Source organism: Bombus bifarius, unplaced genomic scaffold (genome assembly GCF_011952205.1).
Source record: "Bombus bifarius isolate JDL3187 unplaced genomic scaffold, Bbif_JDL3187 scf7180000008213, whole genome shotgun sequence".
In the NCBI taxonomy this organism is placed as follows: Eukaryota; Metazoa; Arthropoda; class Insecta; order Hymenoptera; family Apidae; genus Bombus; species Bombus bifarius.
In genome coordinates, this window is record NW_022884516.1 from 2,314,810 (window position 1) to 2,338,214 (window position 23,405).

The 23,405-nt window shown below is 42.2% G+C and overlaps 1 protein-coding gene across 9 annotated transcripts in view; it reads left to right on the top strand.

The window, feature by feature from the left end:
- Positions 1-23,405, top strand: part of LOC117210891 (dystrophin, isoforms A/C/F/G/H) — a 441,996-nt gene that overhangs the window by 344,478 nt on the left and 74,113 nt on the right. For all 9 annotated transcript variants that reach the window (XM_033454312.1, XM_033454311.1, XM_033454305.1 and 6 more), the window contains one exon: positions 19,624-19,768. In XM_033454312.1, the coding sequence (XP_033310203.1) occupies positions 19,624-19,768 (145 nt within the window). The remainder of the gene's footprint in view (positions 1-19,623; positions 19,769-23,405) is intronic.

The window sequence follows — 23,405 nt, forward strand, 5'->3', positions numbered from 1 at the left end:
TCGCGAAAATTTTTCTGAAACCCGATTGGAATCTCTTCGCTCGATAGTGCGTGTGATCTTGATTAAGTGCCAAGTTCTAATTTGAAGTTGGCTGTGGTCTGCTGCAGATGGTTGTTTAGCTTCTCCGTTGATCGTGCTTTTAGCTGACGAATGTATCGAAGCGTTTGAAGAGCTGTGACTAACGGTGTTTCTAGACTTTTCTCATTCGATATCTCTCACAGACTCGATTACACGTATCGTATTTACAGTGGGAACGAGCGGAGAAAACGACGAAGAAAATGCTCTTTTCACTAGGGAATTTCGACGACACGTTTGCTACGGGTGCACATAATCGGATTTCCAGTCGCGGCAACTTGATGACGTCGCGTTCGTTCCAGCTTTCGAGACGGTGGTTCTCGGTAAACTTTCGCCTAGCCGGACGAACTATGCGAATTCGCGGCGCGGTGACGGAAATTTTCGACGCAAGTTAAACGCTTTGACGGTGGCCAGCCGAAGGGAAATTTCTCGGCATACTGAGACAACCAAGAGAGGAAAGTTGCGAGTCATCTTGGTTTTCGACAACCGTCCGTGGTACATAACAGTTTCGCGTTTCAATCTTGCGTCGTTCGTCAACTTTAATAAAGATATCTCCCTCTCCGTTTCTGTTTGGACAGCGGTAACCGGGCGGAAGGTTGATTTTTGCTTAGATGGAAACCGGCTGTTGCATCGTCATGACGATTTACCGGGAATGAAACCGGTTTACAAACGTTTGTACTTTATTAAAGAATACCGTAGGAGGTTGCTTATTGATATCATTTGAGACTGTGTACTCTACGACGATATTAGACGACGACTCGGTTTAATATCGGACGATTCTGAAAGTTGTTGCCGTTTTTGAACTGTTTACTTTGAGAGGCTACAACTCTGCTGAAGTTTATTATTCCTGTTTGATAGAAGCACCAATATTTCAGGCTCTTACGAAAGCAAGTAAGGAAGCAATCTCTGAATAGTACTTTCGAGATCCGTCTATTAGCCGGAAACATCTCTCTGTAAAATAATTGTTCCATGAAATATGAAGCAGTAGATCTATTGGAAGATCAGTAGAATATCAATCAAATTCATTTAAGGCTCGTTTAATATTTCATGGCTCGATGTCCAACATACGCAGCACCACCTTAACCCATACAATTTGCAAATTTACTTTTTAAGCAAGGATTCTTCAGTCATCCCCAGTTAAAAACTCGCGGAAATTTATAGTAGAAAGAAAAAATTATTCAATCCTCGGTTCTTTTACATATAATTTACAGCCGTCGACGGCGAAGAAGAGACAGAGAAGTTTCATGCAGGATCCCGATAACGGGTTAGGATTCACTCTTTCTCTCTCTCTCTCTCTCTCTCTCTCTCTCCATCTCACTCACTCACTCACTCACTCCACTCCAAGAGGATTAATTTCAATCCTCTCCGGAGGCTCAAAGTGTTCGCAGAAAAGGCTGGAATCGTTCCGTGGTTCAGGGGGAATGACTCGAAAATTTAAGTAGCACCGATAAAGCGAAGTCAGCAGCGGGTTAACCCGGATAGAGTCGAGCAATCAGTCTCCATTAATTAGTCCGAGCTCAAGCTCGCGGTGCTTGATTACCGGAGGGGAGAGCGTATTCGTGGGGGAGGGTACGGAGCAACGAAAGCTGCGAACGGAAGCTTGGTCCCCTCCTCTTTCCATCCTTTCGGCCCTGCTTCTCGTCTTCTTCCTCTGATTTCGCCGATCTTTTCGATCTTTTTCTCCCTCTCGCTCTCTCCTTTTAATCCCTTTTCTTCTCTTTGAATCGTCCGCCATATTTACCGGTGGTAACCTTCGAATTTTTGTAGCTCTCTCTCTCTCTCTCTCTCTATCTATCTCTCTTTCTTGCTTGTGAATCGTCGTTCCAGCACGGTTTCAACGCGGTTGCCAGTCCGCAATCAGACCACAAATACCGTTGGAAATGCTGATCCCGATAATTCGACCAACGATCGTTTCTGGCACCGGTTTGAACGGGGTCGGGAACACCGATACCTCTGATATGTTATATCGCCGGCGAAACTTTCCGAACAACCGGCCACCGATGCTGAGAAAGAGAGAGAACCAGTCGACAACCGAATGTCTGCCCTCTCTCGCCTTTGTCCAGCTTCGTCGATCGCAGGGATTGGCTTTTTAATAGAATGTCGCGCTGGATTCTCGATACTGTACCAAAAAATACATCTATCGGTTCGATGTTTTTCACCGCTGCCTGTTGCCGGTTTTCTGATTAAGTCGCAGGATATTACAGCCAACTATTTCTGCTTCTTGCAAGATACAGTGGTTCGAGAATGTATTTGGACACTCGTAGCAATTTCTTACGGATATAAAAAAACATTATATGTATTGGCTTTTGAAAGCGATCGGAAACTATATAGATGTTACAAAATATTTATTGCAAGCATTTTGAATCGTAAACATGAGCAAAATATTTCAATAATCACTGTATTAGTTAATTATTCGGTATATTAATAGGCACCAATATTTATGCAAATTTTCCTGCTGTATATCGATTGTTTACTAAGCGTATGTTTGCAGTAAATGGTTTGGAACTTCTATATACATTTTCAAATTGGTTGCAAATTTTAGCAGTGGAATTTCAAAAAGTTTCATATACCGCACACATGAAAAGATTCTGCGGTAAGCGATCGAATACTTTCGTCGACACGTTGTATAGATTTTGCAGATTTATCTTTCAAATTGTTTCGTGATTTGTTATATTATACCTCGTATAAGGATTTTGAAATTGCATGAATTCGTAAAATTTGACGCGTGTTTGGTAGAAAGAATGGTATTTAATCGATAAAGAACAACCGTTCGATTTCCATTTAAAGAACAGTCAGGTTTAATTTCGCCGGCAACAGCTTTTCCTCGCAGACATCGCAATCTTTTTGCCCGATGTGTGCAACAGCTGCCTGCCGCTGTTGTTTGCCGTACGAATTACACAATCCTTCTCCTCTCTTGTAGCGAAACTCCAGTATTTCGTGAAGGTTTGCTGGTTCAGCGAAGTGAAAGGGAGGGTAAATTCGGGGGTAAACTACATTGCTGCGAACAAACAAAGAATTGGTAACCCCGGTCTTTCTTCTTTTATAGAACGACTCGTCAACTATCGAGAAATCCCGTTTCGCTTTTACGTTAATACGTTTTGATTATAACCGCGTGTTTGATATTTGAGACTTTCCAATACTCCGCTATATATATATATATACAGTAACTCACAAAAGTATTTGAACACTTGCCATTAAACGTTTTTATAAACATATTACGTATGTTATAGAAAATTCTTTGAATTGTCATTAGATTGTTACAATTATAACACTGAAATTTTAAAGCAGTCCGAAAATGTGTGTAGTATCTAAATAGTCTAGAGTAAGGACGAGAAAGGATGTTCTATTTGAAGTGAAGTTTAGTTTTATTTTAACAAGCAATACCCAATGCAAGAACATCCCCCAGGTCAAAAAATGCTGACCCTCGACCCTCGCACCCTTCCCCCACTCCTTTACTCATTTAGCTTTGATGTGACCAAGGCATATACTCTTACTTACACTCTCTCTCTCTCTCTCTCTCTCTCTCTCTCTCTCTCTTCCCCAGCACTCTTACGATTCTTAGTTTATACCTTAAATTTACAACTTATACTATCCCGAGAAAACTCGAATCTAAATATATGATAGACCAAGCGTATACCCCCTTTTTTTATATTACATGTGTATAAAAGTTACAAGATATTCGCTGCAAATATATACTCGATAACAATAATTTTCTCACCATGAAGCGTATGTCTGCTAGAAATATTTTGTAACATCTATGTACATTTTCGTATTTGTTTCACGATGGTCCTATCGTATGCCAAACGAAACCTTCTGTATAACGCGTAATATATTCAATAATACTTCCGATAAATATATGTATAAATAACGATCTTTAGGTCACTGTACTTCGATTAACTATTCTTTCTCTCCTTCTATTTTGATACAGTCGATACACGAACAGAGAACAAAGAAACACGACCAATGACCGGTTCCATCGTCGCCGAAATAAATTATACCACCCTCTGTATCAACGCGTATAGATCTCCAGGTGGAATAAAAATCGCAGAAACTTCATTCTTCGCCGCACGCCCCTCTAATTCACTCTCTCGATAACAGACAGAGATTTATAACGGGGGAAGCGTGGCCGAGATAAAAATCGGCGACTTTTCGTTGCGTTGCGCTCGGCCAGGGACGGATTTCGCGCAAACAAGATACCGGTAGCAGGTAAAATCAATAGCGCCAGCAATTAGTTACCGTGGCACGCACGCGAAAAGGGCAGGAGCTGCATCCGGCAGTCGGATACGCGGACTTTTCGGACTTGTTCAACATCCGGGGCCGCTGCTCTCTCCCTCTGCCTCTCTCATTCTTCTCTTTTTTTATTTTCTATTTTCGAACTTCGTGCACCAAACCGTTCGAATCGACGCTCGAAAAAAACAGTCGACCCGAACTAGTGGAGAATTTGTACGTGAAAATTGGAACCTTTCGGGGAATGACTGGATGAGAAAATTTGTCTGCCGCACGTGCCACCGGTTGGCAGAGTCCATTCGTTTGGTCGTGATATAAGATGTTTCTATTCGCTTCTGTCGGCTACTTCGAAGTTGATCGATAACAACTTGTTTGATAAAGTCTCGATGTCATAGGAAATAATAAATCCTCTGTAGCGTTACGAATTACCGGCACACTCTGTGTAACTTCGTTTTAACGATTCGGCTATTTTGTAAACTGAAAGGAGATTTGTAATCAAGACAACGTTGTTTTGTGGTGATTTGTCACGAGTGTGACTCGATATTATGAGACAAGAGATTAGTTCTCTGTTTATCTACCTTGTTCTATGATCAATCGATCATAATTACGTCGTAAATTATTTACAGAAAGTAAATTAGTCAGTCGGGTACAAAGAAATCCGAAACTGTTCGCAACATTCTCCATTAACGTCGTTACCATGAAAGGAGAAAGAACGTGTTTACGTATAGTACATTGTAAAATTTGCACATTAGCAGTTCAAAAACACTAAAAAAAAACAAAATCACCGACACGACACGACAAACATCTCTCCATCGGGAACCAGCTAAAATAGTGAAAAACCTCGTTCGCCAAATCCAGGAAGAGAAACAGCGAGATAGAAGAGTATCTTCTGCAAACACGGAAACGCTATGAAACCTGAGAGGCAGCAAAGGAGAGTCACGGTTGTTATTCGAGAACATGAATCGGGAGGAATAATTACAGATACTGAGAGGTTCTCGCGTCCCAGCGCCATTACTCGCGGCGCGATTAGCGCACTCGCGCGTTCACGTATGTCGAGTGTCTAGGCGCCGGCGCGTCGAATCATCGAAACTGACGGAACACACGAGGACGAGAACGACGCGAAGCATCGTGCAACGTCGCTTTTACGTTCGTATCTCGCCGTGGAAAAGACTTCAAAGGCCTGTTCACTGCGTTTCTTTTAATGCCGTCTCTACGCGGCAGCTCGTTGCTCGGGAATTGTTCTCGCATGGGAACGTCGCGACTTTTCCAGAAGCTCGACTTCCATCCGTGCCGGAAGCGATCGTTCCAAGCTTCGTTACGAAGCAGTTGTGTTTCGTCTCGATTCCCTTGCAATCAGAGTTTCTCTGCGTTTGTTGGTTCGTCGCATTCTTTCGTACGAACTGCGAGAGAAAGATTGGAAAAAAGAGAACGATGAGTTAGTCGGTTAATGATAAGATCTCGAGGTTCCTTGCTGCTGGTTCAACGATATTTACCGGTGGAAATCGATAACGAAAGATATAGCAAGGTTCGAGTCGCGTAAGCTTCGACGTCTTAAAATTCGATCTTGAAATTTGCGCTTGAATTATCGAACCTGTTGTATTTTACGAGACACTGTCAATCTTTAGTGCGATGGAGAAAACATCGGGAAATATCGTGTACTTTGAAACGAACGAGAAAAGATATCAAAAATAAGAATACGTTTCGAGTAACCGATAAAATATTGGTCGTATTCGAATTTAGCTAATTACAAAGCAAATTACGTAGCTTGTTATTTCAAGGAAATTAGTTTGCGAGTATCCCGACTCAAATAGTAACGTGCAGAAAATCAGGACTTTTGAACAGCTTTGTATATTCATATGGAAAAATGATATCTGTTATGAAAACTTATATCTATTTAGAGAACAATGAACGTTAAAGTTACGCATAACGTGACGCGAGTTTAGAATCTGTGTCCACACTGTGTATTGCATATCGGGGAACAAAAGCGGTGAAAGAACCGACAAAAGAGACTGTCAGGTTGAATTATTAAATCACCTGGCAAACGAACCAGTCTAAAAGCTCGGTCAAAGGGACGCCATTGAATCCTCGACAATTTCGAAAGGCGTACGGTGATGCCGGCGAAAATAGTGGGTCCTGTGATAGCGAAGAGCCGCGATAGTTGATTCGTCGCGCGCGCCAGTTGAACCGGAAGTGACAGGTAGATAATCGCGGATCGTGATGAATCACCAAGCCAGGCCCTTATCAGTCGCCCCCTGTACATCGTCGTTCTTTTCCCGTCGTTTCGCGAACACACCGAAATCTGTCACGTACAGCGCTTTTCCGCTACCAGAACACGGCACCTATTCTCCCTTTCTATTTCTCTCTTTCTCTGTGTGTCGAGCGAATCCGGTCAAATCGAAGTTATTTTTACGTGACGTCGTCGCGAAGACATAGAAAACGTGGCTGGATATCGAGAACGAATGACCAACAGGGAATTTGTTGCGATCGTGTTCGACGGTGTAGACCAGGTGCAAAATGTTGGGAGAATATTTCATTGGAAGTATGACAGATTTATACCATTGGGAGGAAATTATGGTATAGTTCGGTAGATGATTAATGTTACTGGATGATAGAGTTTGGGTCGAGTGATTACAATAGTTTGAAAGTATTAAGCGGGAATGTAGTCGAAGAATTACTAGACAGGTAATCCTTTTCTACTTATTACGATTATGAAATGACAAATTGTGATCGAATATCCTACGATTACTCCAGTCAACAGTATTTAATTATCTTCGTGCTTTGTAATCCTAAAGTAACCAAGAACTGCAAATTCCGCTTCGATCTAAAGAGATTAACTGACAATTAACTAACGCTAAGGAACATTAAGAAATTACTCTGTCCCCCTATATCGATTAACGAAAGAATTCAATAATTCCATCGGATCCATCGTCGCGTTATTCGCATCAAGCAAAATTTGAAAAAAGAAAAAAATCATATGGCCCCAAAAATGACTACCTCGCCGATCGAAAACGAAACTATAAAACAAACACTAAATTCTACGCAATATTCACACCATTTGTCCGATACGCGATGAGTTAGACACAGCATTATATTTCATGCTTTAACAGCAATACACCAACAGAATGAAATCAAGCTGTCGCTCAGGTCGAAGCTTCCTTCCTTCCGGTCTGAAAGCAGTCGTAACTCATTACTGGTACTGGGGTAGTACGTGTTTCCAGGGGTGTATCGGATGCACGATAGCGGGCGCCGGCTTAAAGTATGATAAGGTGTGGCTTAGCGTTAATCTCCGGAAGAGCTGTCGGTTTTCCCGCGCGGGCTGCCTCGTTTCTGCCCGCTAAATGCACCTTCCTCCTTGCCTAACCGTATCCGCGTATCCACGACGTCTATATTCCCGGGCATTACGTTCCGTTCAAACCAGATGCGACCCGACCGGCTTACTTAGCCGTTCTCCGTGTCCTTGCCAGCGTCGTTCGACGAGGGACGCTACCCTAAAGCTCTCCGCTTCTCTCCGCCAGGAATCGATAGGAATTTATAGCAGCAGATAGTCGTAAACGTGGATGATCGGATGTGGAAGTGTTTTCGTTTGATCTCGACGAGTATGAGTTATTGAATTACTATGGGTCGCTCTAACGATAATATTATTGCAAGGGAACAGTAAAACAACTTGTATATTTATAAACTATGGTATATTATTACGATCGAAGGGCTTGCCGCAGCAAGACAGCTTTACTTTCCAGTAATTCGAGTAAAAATAAAAATTAACTTAAGATCGATCGAATCTTTTCTACTTTTTCACGCGTGCTATAAATTCGGTAAACTCCTCGACTCTTTGAACCGACTAAAATTCTAATTGTTGTTCTAACTGTTACGCGTATTGAAACTTAGCTCCTATGGCAACTTAATTATTTCTTGAAACGACGAATCTATTGACAACTGGATGTTTTCGATCTGATATAAATTTCCATTGTGAATCTTGATCGTCCAAATAGGAACAGAATTCATTGGGATTGTGTTTTTATCCGGAAGAACAGTCGGTATCCGGCGGTGTGTACAAGGATTTCCGGGGATTACACTCCGAGGCATACTCTTAGAATTAGATAGAAGCCACGGTTTACTTAGCCAGTTTAGATCCTAACGCGTGTACACGGCTGGCGAAACCTGGGTTTCCTCCGAGCGTCGATTTATTACTCGCGGTTCGAAACCGGCGTCTCCTTAATAAATCTTCTACATTAATTTCGATTTAAACGACTCGTTATTTCAAACAGTACCGTAACTTATCGCCATAGTAGGGGTAGAGTAAGCGTTTAATCGAACTGCCGGCTCGAGTCATTCAGGGGAAAAGCGTTTCGCAGTTCGAACCCAGTGGTAAGCGTTTAATCTGCATAGATTAATTTGATCTGTAATCAAATCTGACCGCCAATGAATTGGGGCGAGTCTCTTCTCGGCCGATGTCGATTTCAAATTATCGGTATACCGTGTTAGACTGGCATTAGTCGAAATTATATTTGTTACGTGGATTATTATATTGAATTATACGCGTTAAGATAACGTGACGTTTCGAAACAATGCGGAATGCTTCTTTGAAGCTCTGTTAAATTTTCTGCCAAAGAAAACCGCTTCAATCGTTGCAACATTAAATAAAAAAGCTGTTTTCGAACGAATAATTCCATCGACACGGATTCCTTTAAACACGAATTTTCGCGATAATCGAACGACCATATTTGTTTACTGGTGACATTCTATGGTTGGGATTCCCGTAACTACGAAACGATCATAATCCTTTGATGATAGACGAACGAACAGACCCAACGGTTGATAAAATTAAAGGAGGATCGAAAGATTTTTCGCGAAACGTAAAGTTTGTCTAAATGTCCCGGTAAGTTTTCACTAAATAGAGTCGAATTACCATTATCGGATAATTCACGTCACCAATGGTCTAAGATGTTCTAACATGTATATTTATACAAATGTTTCTTTCGTCAGAGCAAAAGTTTGCTAGAATGTGCATCCCCTGACTACCAGTCTGACTAAAAAAAAAAAAAAAAAAGATCCAAAAAATGTATTGTCAACGAAGCGACACACTTCTGGTTCTATCTTCAAACATCACGAGAAACCAATAGGCCTGTTTCTCAAGCTGAAATTTCCGACGTGCAAAGTGAAGTCTCAGAAACGGAAGGGAACAGGTTTTCGCGGAAACAAAAGGGTCCATTTATAGATGATTCTCCTGAGGGAAATGGCGGTTCGAGAAACGACATCCTCTAGATGTATCGATCTCTATATTAGACTGAAGACGTAACAGAAGATCGTACGAACACACCGGATCCCTTTAGGTTTGTACGTGTTTCGTGGACGAAAGACGGTCGACGTCCCTTCGAAGTGACATTTTCACGCGTAGTTGCGTTGAAGGCGATTATCTCGAGATATGTTTCGCTCGGTTAGTCCATGAAAAGAATCTGATATCGGTACGTACGAAGAAACGATGTCTGGCTGCGTGTCTTCGAATCTTGAAAATGCGCGGGCGCGGCTTTAAAGGAAATGCAACGAGGTAGTCGCGTTGATAAAAAATGAAAGAATGGGTCTGCCTGGAGGTGAGATCTCGATGGTTCAAAGGGAGATCTGAAATGAGTTTCTCTCGGAACAAAGGATCCATTCGCGTTATCGGAGTCACTGCGATGTTTGGTCACTGAGTCGTCGCAATCTTAAGATTTTTAATTCAATATTTAAAACGCGTGGTGTAGAGAAAACAAAGAAGACGGATGCCTGCCAGCAAAGGGATTGCGTTTCTTTCTGCCACGCCTTTTTTCTTTTCTTACGATGCTTCGAGTCGAACATAAAATTGCCACCGTGATCGAATCTCGTACACAATTTTTGCCATAGATACGTCTATTGTTGTATAAGTGGCGAAAACTTTTCACATCTTTTCTGTTTCTTGTAGTTACGTGTTTACTCAGATACGTTAACCCGAGACGATTATTATAAGCTACTTACAAATCAATGAAAAGTTTAATTGGTACGTTGAATTTGAACTTGGAATAAAGAAGCAGTAACATTGTCGAAACATTGAACGAGATTTTACAACTTTCTTCTAATATCAGTGTACGACAGTTTTGGCATAATACGTAACAAATTCGATATATGTATTAACGATCGACCGCGATTCTCAGATTATCGTGAAGCAAACAAGCCAGATTAAGCCATTCCAGACGGTGAATCTTCATTATGAAGACAATAATAGGATTCTGCGCGACTGATTAACCATTCCACAGAAATTAATCGCTTCGATTATCGAATTATCCATTGGGTCTATAAAACGGGGATAAAAAAAAGTCTGGAAAAATACGGCTGAATCGGCCATCAGAGCGCGGCCTGAGCGCATTAATCGTTCGATTAAACGACTTTCAATAAATTATTCGGATTATAAATACGGCAGGCGCGCGTCGACATGAAGCGGTATCCCACGGCGTGATCGGTCGATTATCGATCCGGTACAGTCGGATACAAATCAACATGACCGATGACGATTGGGAAAAGGCGAATTAGCGGTGTCGCGTTAAACGTAGACAGAGAAAGGATGTTGGTAAACAGAGATATTTGCGTCCTCGTTAGAAAAGCGCGCAAGCTCGTCCGAACGAATTCTATCAGCCTTCTATCAGCATCGCTCACAGTTGATCGATCCCTGTGGCTATGATATAATCGATACTACGCCACTAATGCTGGCTATCCGGTCAGAGAACGCACTTGAAGGCGAAATATCGGCCCAGGTGTACAGGCTAATGAGAGTCGGACTCGGACGATTAATCGTGAGAGCCTGTGTTGACTTTCGATTTGGTTTGTCGATGCTGCAAGCTATTTGGTCTTTGATGGTACATACGGAGAATAATACTCGTCGTTTGATTTTCTTGATACAAAGAATCGAAAGTCGGGGGATTTTTTAAATCGTGGAATTCATTCGTCCAATCTTCCATTTTGATTATTACTATGTGATACTCGATCATGGAAATTACCAATCTATGATTCTTCTTTTTTTGTAGATAAAAGGCTCCTATTTATTTCTAATATTAACAGAGATGCGTGATTTCGAGGAAGATTCGTACATCTATATATATATATTCGTTTCACTGACAGTGTTTGAGGAAAGTTAGATCGTGGGAAGCCCATAGTTTGTGAATGAAATGAATTGAAAGCTTATCGAGTCACGTTGAACCTAAAACAAAGTCTGGAACAGACATACACTGTACTAATTCTATTGGTTCGCTGCAGGGTATATCGAGCACAAATGAAACCAATATACTCTGTCTGATTTATGATAACAATAGTATTGTTTTTCGTAGTTAAGATAACTTAATCTTACACAAACAGATAAATATCCTTGGTGAAATTTTCAAGATATTTCAATATTTGACTCTTCTAATCTTTTTTACGAACGCTATTCTATACAGTTTTACCTTCGCCAATTAATCGCGGTACAAAAATTGTTGCAACATGTCAATCGACGGAAAAGCTCGTAACCCTATTGCCGAGATTTCACTCGTTCAAAACCACTTAGCTTTTATCTAACGATACAATGCATCAAATATAATGCAGTAATTTCATCCACTTACCGTATAACAACATAATTCCACCATTTTCAGAAAATCTTCGATCGAGTCATCCTTCTATTCATTTTTCTAACACGCGTGTCCAAACATAATTTTAACACACAGTCTCGTATTTTGACGATATAGCGATTTAACGTAAACGTCTGTCAACAATACCATCGCGATGCTATTATTCGTAACCATTTGTTTCTTGTAACCCTAAACATTTAATTCTGCTTGTATCGTAATTTTATTAATCTTTCGATCTTTAACCCCTTAACCTACGATTTACGTTCGAGAATTTTGGGCCGAAAATGTAAACAAGCTATTATATATGTCGGAGATGAAAGAACACCGGAGCCTTTGGAATTTTGGATAATCCCGCAACATTGTAACCTAGAGTCTACTATAGCTGTAATGGAACAATTGTAGTTATTCAATCCGATTGTAATTGTTCGAGAGTTGTGATAATGAGCTTGGGCTCGAGGCGACAGTCAGTCGCCGAACGTAGCCGCGGTCACGGGATGAACGCTTTGCCTAACAAAGGTATGGAGTAATTCTATAGCTCTCCTTAAAAGAAATATTCGTGGCGACACGCGACAGTAAACATTCCAACGGTTTCTGTCCCGTGGCTCGCCACACGCAGACGTCTTTGTCCCAACTACGGGAAGATAGGGGAGACATATTTTTCAACGAGCGGCGTCTCCCACTAGCAACTTTCCCTCGAGGGCGGCTAGCATCTTTTTCTAACCACCGATATGGAGATTGACCAATTAACAGCAACGCCAATTTCCCTTACTTTCTGAACGAAGGCTTTTCTCGACGAATCCGATGATCTCGTGTCCTTAGACACACCCCATTATAGTTTTCTTCTGTGGCATCATCGGGACGGGAAAGACATTCTCGCTCGCGATCTCATTGATGAAAGGAATAGCTCTTTGCGACCAGTGAGTATTACGCGTCCGACTTAGATTTTGTGAGTACGTTCATCTATCATCCCGTCGACCGCGGATTCGTTATTGAGCCTAGGATCATTGTCATTAGTTTCTCGAGTACCTAACTACCGCGGTTACTTGTCCGGTTCTATAATAATCGTATTTGCACTAGTCAATGTCTTCTCTATTGCATAACGACAACGTGTAACCCAAACGAAGATTCGTTTCACGCCCCTAACCCTAATTCTAATGTAAACCCGACATATATTATATTATATATTATATTTGGCTCGATCATCGTACTACGGGCTATGCCCGTAGTCGTAGGTTAAGGGGTTAAATCGTATCTCCGGGCTATGTATGTTGAAGTAACTCGTACACAATAATTTGGAGATGCGATTACTTAATTTCATTCCGTATTCTATATTTTAATACAAATTGATCCTTCTCAGGCAAGTTCCATTCGTGTTCAAACCTTAGACAATCTCTCCGGTAAAAATAAACGTATTTTTCGTGAAATTTGTATCATCGAAATCATTCTATTCATTGCGATACCTTGAAGAGGAATATTCTAAAATTAAGTACTCCAACTGAAATCCGATCCAAACCATTGCGATCGCTTACTATCCAACGTTACCAATTGTAGTTTAATTTAAGAAATGGATTAATTTAAATGAAAAATTCCAGTTGCGGTGTATTTTCACGACAGCCTCTCGGAGTTAAACGATTTCGAAATCCCATTTATCAGCGGAATCTAATCCACCTTATTTGCTTTGGGTATTTACGACAATTTGCAGAGAAGGCCAGTTATTAAATCGAAAAGCCGCGTAAAGCGACCGGATTTCGGCACAGGGGCAACTTTATCGGGCGTATAACGCCGCACACCATAAAACGGCATGATTGTGCCGCCATTAGGATGGTCGTAGACCGTGCTAGCAGCTGATAGGCGGCACGAGGGTTAATTTTATTTAAAGTTCGCTCGGTGGTGTCTGTTAAACCGACCCCTCGATCGCGTTTCAGCCTCTCTTTTCGGTATCGGCGGATCGACGATCATAAGAAACTACCTGCTGCGCGGGGAAACTTGGCAAGAAATAAAGTTAGCTTATCCGATACGCGAACTGTGAAATTGGAAAAATTGTAGGTATCGCGGTTAGCGATTAAATAGAACGCCACGGGGTGGCCCGTGTAAATATAAATTTTAAAGCTCGGGATAAAAAGTCGCTGTCGACCATGGCTTCACGTTGTACGTTATATTTGACGAATTAATGGAACGATGACGGCCGATCAAAAAACCGTCCGCTATTTTTCCTACGACGAAAATTATTCGCGATATGAAATCGTAGTTACGAGTCGCGATTTATATTCTTTATTATTCCGGGCAATGAATTGTGATTTACGAGTGGACAAATTTCAGTGAAATTCAATGGCTATAAAAAAAGAATACTTTGAAGAGGGAAATATTCTTAGGGGTAGGTGACGAAGCGCGTAATAACCGATTCTTCGCGTTCGTTCTAAACTTACGATACGTTAAATACAGTCTGTATAAAACTTTTGTCTATCACGATTTATCAGAAACTTATTGTAAATGCATTTACCGTATAAAAAGAAATATCGTCTCGACGTATTTATTATTCATATTCTTAACATTATCGACCCTGACTAAAGAATTCGATCGAACGCTATACTTGCAACTAAATTTTCTTGCAAATACAGCGTGTTCTCGCTGAATCAGAAGCGAAATCCGATATCATGGGACAAGAGGTTAATTCAAAGGGAGAACATTTCCCAGACAGAAGACATTCTCAAAGAAGCAAGCTTCGAGAGAACGAAATCTTGTGGTCGACGCAAAGATCCGGCGTACGTAAGAGAGCGATCAGCGCGTTTAAAGGAAGTTCGCATGTGGTGGTCTGTAGAGTTACCGGAAGCGATGGTTGGCGGAAGGATCGCGGAACTGGTACGCGTACAGTCGCATTGTTGTTGTTTATCGCGAAAGTTTGGATCGGTTTTGCGCGCTGGCGATGGTGGCAGTGGGTCGACCTTGCTCAGATTGGAATTGTGCCGGTAAATTGTTCCCCGGAGTTGAATTATAACGCTCCGCCCGTTCGCGGCAATTCCATTTGCCGACTTTATTGCGTTAACCGGTAGAACGGGTACGAGACCACGAGGAGTCTCGATGGAAAACGCCAAGGAAGAACCAGCAGCGACGAGGTGATAGATCAAAAGGCTTTGTCGAGCGGACCTCAACCCCTCTTTCAACGTCTCTTCCACCTCTCTGCGAGAAGAGTCGATTACTGGGACGTCTGCACGCCGCGATCTGTCAATGGGTTCGTGAGATCGCGCTGGCAAACCCTCTCTTTCCCTAAGTGTAAAGCACGAGATGATTTCGATAGCAGGGTGAAACGTACGGGCAAGAATTCTGGATAAAAATTGAAAGAAAGTTGAGAGCAAATAGAAGGAAGGAAATTGTAAATTGAAATTTATCTCTTGGAAATGAACTCCCGGTGACTATAGTATAAATCTTGCATCAAAAGAAATAGATGGAAGATACTTGTGTTGAATCTTTATATTCAATCATCTTATCGTGTATTCAACCGTAATACTCGCTATTGTCCGTCTGTCTTATCTAAGTTAAGAGTTGTTGCACGCTTTGTGCGAGACTTAATTCTTTCCTTTTTTAATTTATTACTAACCGTTATCTGAACGCTGAACTCGCCTTAAAAGTTCGATTCAAACTGGAAGCGATACAGCGAAAGAGTCTCTTTGTGCGATTCTGAAATCTCCGTTAACTCATAATCCCCATTGTAGCCGTAAATTATACCGAAATCTCGTTAATTTCCGCAGGTGTTTGGAAAACATCGTAAACGAGTTTGCTCGTTTCGCGGGGTATTCCAAGCTTCTTCGAACTCGATTGCATTCGAGTACTTCTATGAATTCTTAAATTCTTCCACTCGATCCCAGTTACGAATCTTAATGAAGATGCTGCTTCTTCTCAGATCTCAAAAGCCACGTTGAGTTTCTTGTAATCTGATTTTATACATATACAAGAAATAATACGAGAAATCAATTACGTTGGAAAACTGAATATAATACGCTTTTACGGGGAACATGCACGATCGTACAGTATAGTTGCATTTATGGAGAAATTATGCTCAAAGGCGGTGCTCGATTGAAGCTTGAACCATTTTTATTCCTAGAAGGTTCGTACGCTATTGCTTCTTAACGTCCTTTCATATATTCAAAGCGAAAGTATAGCTCCCAAGACAGTTATTAATAACTATCCATCAAAGAATCTCAAAGTATCTTCGACGGTGCATCGATTTCACCTTTCAACTCCTGTTCTTCTTTCATCAATCCGCGAGTTAGCTCTCCGTTAAATCGTAACGAGGATGAACATTATCCTCTCTCGCAAAAACATGACGCAGAGATTTAGGAAGAACGAGTGCGACAAAATTTTTTTTTAATGGGATTCGTTAATGCGACGGATTAGCTGTGACGCTTCCCACGGCAAGTTTTCGAAAAAAGGCAAAGAGAGAGAAAGAGAGAGAGAGAAAATACAGAGAGAAGGGAGAGAAAAAAATGAAAATTCAGCGGCCTTGATGGTGGAAGCCGGCTTATCTGAAATCGGTTTGATGGCTGTGCCCGTGCCCCTTCATGGGCATTTTGTTGCCATCCGTTTCGTCGTTTTAATTATTCCGAATGTCCGCTCGCGCGCAAAATCGAGCTGTAATCAAAAGTTCCGTGCTCTGTACCGCGTTATCGCTCGAAGTTCCCCAATCCAATCCGACTCTTTATCCTCGCCGTGTCCCACTCGCCACTCTCTTTTCTACATTTCTAGACTACGTCGATACTTTTCACGTTTTCATCTAACGCAATCTGAAAATTTGTCAGGAAATTGTTTTTCATTCCAGGAAATTTAAATCGTAGCGATTCGTAGCATGGACAACGAGGAAATTTGATTAACACGTTCGCTGCCTGATGAAATTGCGTCTTGCGCACGATAATAAATAAAATGCTGCGCTTGTTTCAACGCGTTCTAATAAACGCGTATATTTTAATAAACGGACGAAACTATTTAAGCGCTTCGTGGTGATTTTAACGCATCGTCACTCTAATATTAAAGGCGAAATTACGAATGTAGCGGATTTTTTAATTTCGGTCTCCGGGATATTGAACGTGTTGAAAAATTAAATTAGACCCACTGTTTCAAGTTTCGAGTTTCCCAAGGCAAATATCACGGAAATATCAAAAAATTGATTGATTCCTTGCGATCAACGAAAATGATAGAGATGGTTCCCGATATGAGAAAAACGTTGGTCGTGACGATATCGTCGATATTTCGCCTGGAATCGAACTGAAAGTAAATTATCGCGCGAATACGATGGTCCCTTGAAAGAATTCTGTTCGCTTGGAGCAGAATAGAAAACGTTTTCTTGTCGGGTTGCTGTTCGCTGGCAGAATTTCTTAGTGATTTATGTTACATTAGGTCGGTACGTCGCGGAGATCGAGTAAAAGGAGTGTATTCAACGTATATCTATGGAACACGGCCTCTGCTCTGGTATTCGTGGACCTATCCAATTGAAATGCGATCGCACGAACGTGAAGTATACCGTCTACGTTAAAGGTCCCTTCTGTTCGTGTCAGTCGCAAGACGACCGCGCAAATGGACGTTCTCCAAGAACTATTTTTCGTGACTGCAATGTCCTAATGCAAACACGGATTACGTTGATGTTCCATTAACCCGAAAAAGTCTGTGCTCTCTCTCTCTCCCCCCCCTCCTCTTCCTTCCTCTTTCCATACCGTTCTTACTTGCATTCTGTGGTAATCAAGCAGCACCGAACTTGAAGCAATTAATCGCTGAGCGACAGCGTCGGTTAAACAGCCGACATCGTTCGGTATCGATCCAGCGCACGGCTATTTGTTTCCGGTGGGAGGATCATCCGAGGAAAATCAGCACGTCGGTTTTTGCAAATCCGTGCTGTTTCAGACGATCGTTCGATCAAGCGAACGATGGCGCGGTTAGTTTGTTTAGATAGGATCAGGAAATGGGATAGTTTAATATCCGAGTGATCGATGAAATCTTTCGAGTCTCTTCAATTATCTTGGTAAAGTTTGGATAGGTAATAATCTGTAGGATTATAAAGGATGCTGAAATTTCTTACCGCCCATCTTCAGTTCTGTCTAACCGACTCAGTTGTTCGTCCAATGATTACCGGTGATTTCAAGCCGACTTAGCTTAACCGATCAAACAAGAAACCTCTTTGTCTACGACACAAATCCCATCAGCGTGATATCGATAAAGACGAAACTCCATCTCGAGGCTTCTGAAAGGAATGAAACCGCTGTCGAGAAACTAAAACCATCGATCTCGGAATAATGGCTTGTTTTCAACGGGAGTCCTGTTCAACGTCAAGATAAATTCGCATCGGTCAAATTTCTGTTCGGCATCGGTCTTGCCCGAGCTGGGAAAAGGGGAAACACACAGACCAACTATCCTTCTTACAGGTATTCACCATAGTCCGGACGATATATCCCGGTTTCCTTATCTCGCGAGAGAAGAAGGCACAATACCTTTCGACGTGGTACATATTTCTAAAGATATATATATACATATAGAGACGGTATGGTCGGATCGGCGGAAGTATACAGCTACGTCGCGGAATTCCGCAGGACTTTCATCGACGTTACAATAACTGCAATATATCCGGCCGCGGGTCTGTTCCTTCGCGATACCAGACGACGGGTCCGCGGCTTTCGTGGATGAAAAGGAGGGTTGTGCGCGACTGGGATGGGAAGACAGGAGTTGGTTGTTAAGGGTGTGAGAGACTGCTCCAGTCGACGACGGTACAACAATGGCGGAATATAAATCTAAATCCCGAGCGCCATCTTTCCTTCCCTGCCCTTGCCAGCTACCTCTCATCCTTCGATCTTTCCTCCCTTTCAATCCCTTCTATTTCTTCCATTCTTCTTCTTATTCATTCCAGTTGCCTATTTTGTCCATCCCTTACGTTCCGTCAACTACAATAACCGCCTCGCGTTATTTCTCACTTCTTTCTTACTTCTTCCTACGCTTCTTCTTCTTCTTCTTCTTCTTCTTCGTTTTCTTACTGGCATATACTTACGTTAACGTTCATTTCTCTTCCTGTCTTACTGCACTGCAACTTTTTCGATTTGATAAGTTTCCGCGATCGCTTTGTTCTCGCTAAATTTGCCTCGAGTATTTCTTATTTTTCATTGTTTCCCTTACGTCTCGGATAAAGCGGACAGGTATCTTAACCTGTCTTTTGAGCGTTCGTTTATTTTATCCCGCTTTGTGCGTTACGTTTAATTGCGTTCTTCCTATTGTTCTTAGGTTTCCTTTCTCGGGCGACGTTTTCACAATTTTCTTCGTTTCTTCTTTTCGTTCATTGTTCTGCCTGTTTTCGGTTTCATAGTTCACCTTGAATATCTTCCCCTCCCATCAAGCACCGCTTTTCTTGCGCTCCACCCACGCAGACGTCCCTCTCCTTCCCATTCATCACCGACCTCTTTCATTTTCTCGCTTTCTTTCACTTTCTCCGGAGAATAAATACTTCTTTACCCTGTGACGCGTCTCTACTCACACCTTATCAGTATTTACGGCCAGACATGTGCTTCCTCCGCGTCGTTCTCGCAGCTGGTGCATTAGTTACGCACAGCCTACGCGACTTCAGCCCTGATGGACACCTCCCTGCGGGATTCACTGTGTTTTTCACATTGGAAGTTTCGGTTTTAATATCCAGACATTTTTATGCGTCGCAATTGTAACGTTTCTCTCCTCGTTGTTGTTGCAGAAATCGATTAGAAAGCAATACGGAACACTGGAACGCTCTTCTATTGTCTTTGCGTGAACTCATCGAATGGGTGATCAGAAAAGACACCGAACTTACTGGTTTGGGACCTGTCTGTGGAGACGTGGCCGCGTTGCAGAAGCAAGAAGTAAGTATTTTACAATTGTTACTCTTTCATATTACGGAACTGTCCCTTGTGCCTAAATTATCATCGAGAAACTTGGGATTATTATGGACCATATCGTACGAGTTTCGTAGCGTCAGTTCCAATCTTAAGAATCTTACATTTATATCATTTTTCTTGGTTAACGTTACGTATCGTATACCAAAATATACACACAGATGATTGTTATCAACAGTTTCTACAATTTCTATAAATTCTAATCACGATTTATCTGGACAATAATGACAAGTATCCGCATTATCATTTTAATGACCTGCAATAACGAAAATCTGAAACTCGCTACTCAAATCAAGTCCTACTGATTACAAAAGCAATAAATTTAAAGTTCGGATTGCCGAACCCCTTAGATATGACGTATCCCTTAAGAATCTCCTACCTTGTTTCGTTTCTGATAAAAAACGAATTCCGATTAAAACATAACTCGGTCAGTACCTGTGAGCTGTATCAAGATCGAGATATTCCCGGCGGGTTTCAAAGTATTAATATATAGTATCCAAGTATACCTTGAAATCCACCTTGAGCCGGAAGCCCATCTTGAGCCGGAAGCGATCTTGTCGAGGCAAATAGGCTCGTGTACCTTGAAACGTGCCCCGTAACCTACTGGAATGGACTGGATTACACGAAAATGACGCAATTAGGGTGACGCTGTGTGCGTGGACACCGACAAGCAAGGGGGCACGCGTCGTCGACCGTAAGGGGTTCGGACGTGGAGGAGGAGGAGGAGGAGATGGCGAGAGCACGAACCACCCCCGGCGGCCCAGTTTCCGCGCACAAAGACGGACTAGCTCGGACTAATCCAGATTAGAACGTGCATGTTACCGAGCTGCGAGTGTACAGGGATGATAAGGTGCATGTACCGCGATCCCGCTCACGAACAGTCATCGACGGACGACACCTGCGCCCCTACTTATCGCGAGCCGAAGCCCTAATCGGCCGGATATTAATCGGGAACAAGAGTTTCGAGACTCGTGGAACGCGTGGCGGGCGTTTTCAATCCGTTGAATATCCGGGTTTAACGAGGTCGGTCGTCGAGGTCGATTACGGGGGCGAATAAATAAGCTCGATCCCCGAGACAGTATCGATTGAAAGCCGCGAACGGGTGACTGCTAATTACCGTAGGCGATAAAGTAAGTCGCGATGGATCGTTTAACAGGCTGGTTTCCGGGGGCAATTTCAACCGTTGGAATCGAGATGAGGGATCCCACGATGCTACTGATTGATGAGCGTGTATTTTGAGATTGATGCGGGGAAGATACGGTTGTTGCACGAGGCTTGCAAGCAGCTGGATCCGGCGATATTAGCCTGCAAATGATTATCTCCATAGGTTTTCCCTCGTAACTTGCTACCTCGACGATCAAACGTGATGTAATTTAAATCATCGGATTTTTTATCATCTTTTTACTCTTCGTGTTTTTCTTTTTTTTTTCGAGGGATACGTAACATCAATAGAGAGACCTTTCATAAGCGTACCAGCATAAGGTATCGTTAAAACAGTAGCCACGTAACAAAGAATTCTATGCATGTGAACACCAACGTTCTCAACCGTCATCCGAACGATTTCAAAGCGTAATGTATTCCACGCGAATATCGGTTAGTTCGGTCTGTACATAGGGACGACAAACGGAGGGTTAGAGGAAAAAGATCGCAGCATACTGGTGGTACAAACAATAAGCGAGTTTCAGGGATACGCGATACACCGATGTCGCATTTGCTATGCATGAAATTCAAAAAAGATCGGTACACAGGACTATGTATCTTCGTATAGCGAGAGTTAAAGACTTAAAGTTAGGAATATCGTATTTTAAGCTTCAAATTTGCAAGTTTTCGCAAATCTCGTATTTCGTATTTCAAAGATCAAATAATTCTAAATTTAAAGTCGCTTTGTTATCATATCGTTGAGATATTTTAAATATCGTCGTTTAAAGCATCGTTCGTAGACTCGTTGGTCCAAATGCTCTTTTTTAAATGTCTTCAACGCCGATCGACGTCATTATCGACGCAGCGATATACAGCTGCCACGCGTGCACTATCTGTACACACCGTGCGACGTTCGAAATACCAAAATGCCACTCCAGCAGTTGTTGCGCTGTGAAACGAGGAAATTTCATTGTGTGCCGCGCTCGGGTGTAATTGTTTGTCAGGCTGTTTGCGAGTAGAATCGAAGTACTCGTTTCGTTCATCGATTTCAGTTTCAGTCGATTTCGATTTCCAGCGTACCATTTTTTTTTTTTTTTCGATCTTCAGAAATCGGCTTAATGCTTGCAAGATGCGTCGAACTGTCGAAAATCGTCGAGTTTCGCGAGACTCGAGTATTTCACGGGCAGCAACGCGTAATTTTAAGTCGCAAACTAACGCTACCGCGAGAAGACCCAAGGGAGACGCAAATGCAGCCGACTAATGACCGTGCCAGGAGTAAATAGAACGAGAACTCTCCGTTACCGGATAGTAGTTTAACAATACAGTGGGCAACGTAATGCCGGAATTTCCGTGATATGGCTTCGCGGATGTCGTTCTAATTCGCACACAAATAATTGCGCATAAACGAACGACGCGACGCAATAATTTATGGAAATTATGAGGCGTCACCTGGCGCCACGGCTTTATGTAAGACTGTGGCCTCACAGATACCTCGTTTTCATTGCAATATGGTTTATAGAACGCAGAGCACGCTGTTTTAGTAGAAATAGCGATATACTGACGTGTAAAAGCACGATTCTCAGTCCTCTCTATGATACTATGATTACATACGTTTTTGAGAATATATATTTATTCACAACTAAGTGAAATTTGAAATAGTTAAGGGTGTACTGTGCACAGTCACACATCGGTGGCCATCATCCTGTACTTTGAACCCATTCGCTCTAAAATCTACACTCAGAACCTAGTATCTGGTTCCCTGTACAATATATCTTGCACTATGCACTTCGCGTCGTGAATCCTGAATAATGTACCGTGCACTATGCATTGTGTACTATCCAGAATTCATCATACACTATACTATTCATTGAGTACGACGTATAATACACTATACATTATGCGGCATGAATTAATCAGCACTTACACTCAGCGATTAATTCCCTAAAATCCATCCAAATAAGATTCTTCGATATTCCATTGCTACCAAATATCCAGTTCGTATCTGAAAATAGCTGAAACGACGAATAACACGCGTGTCGAAGTATCAAATCGGCTGAAAATGTCACGCGTTGGTATACGTGTTCGTGAATAGAATTCATTAGACGATCGAGGAACGTGGAATCGATAGCTGTGTGTGGCACGCAACATATCGGCGGCTTGTTTTATCGTACCGTATTCGTGCGTGAAATCGGCGACGACTCGCCTCGAATGGCGCATACGTAAAACGCGGTTTCGTCGTAAACGGATCGTCGTTGTTCGGACGTAACGATCCGGCTCAGAATCGCGCTGCTTAACGCGAAATCGATCGAACACACGACTGGCAAAAAGGAATAGCCGCGACGGGGAACGATTATCGGGCCACGAAACGACGATTATCGCAGCTCGGAATTGATTTCAACGAGCGTATCGATCGCGAACGCGCCAAAGAGCCGCCATTTCTCCAGGCCATCCTGGCAAATCCGAG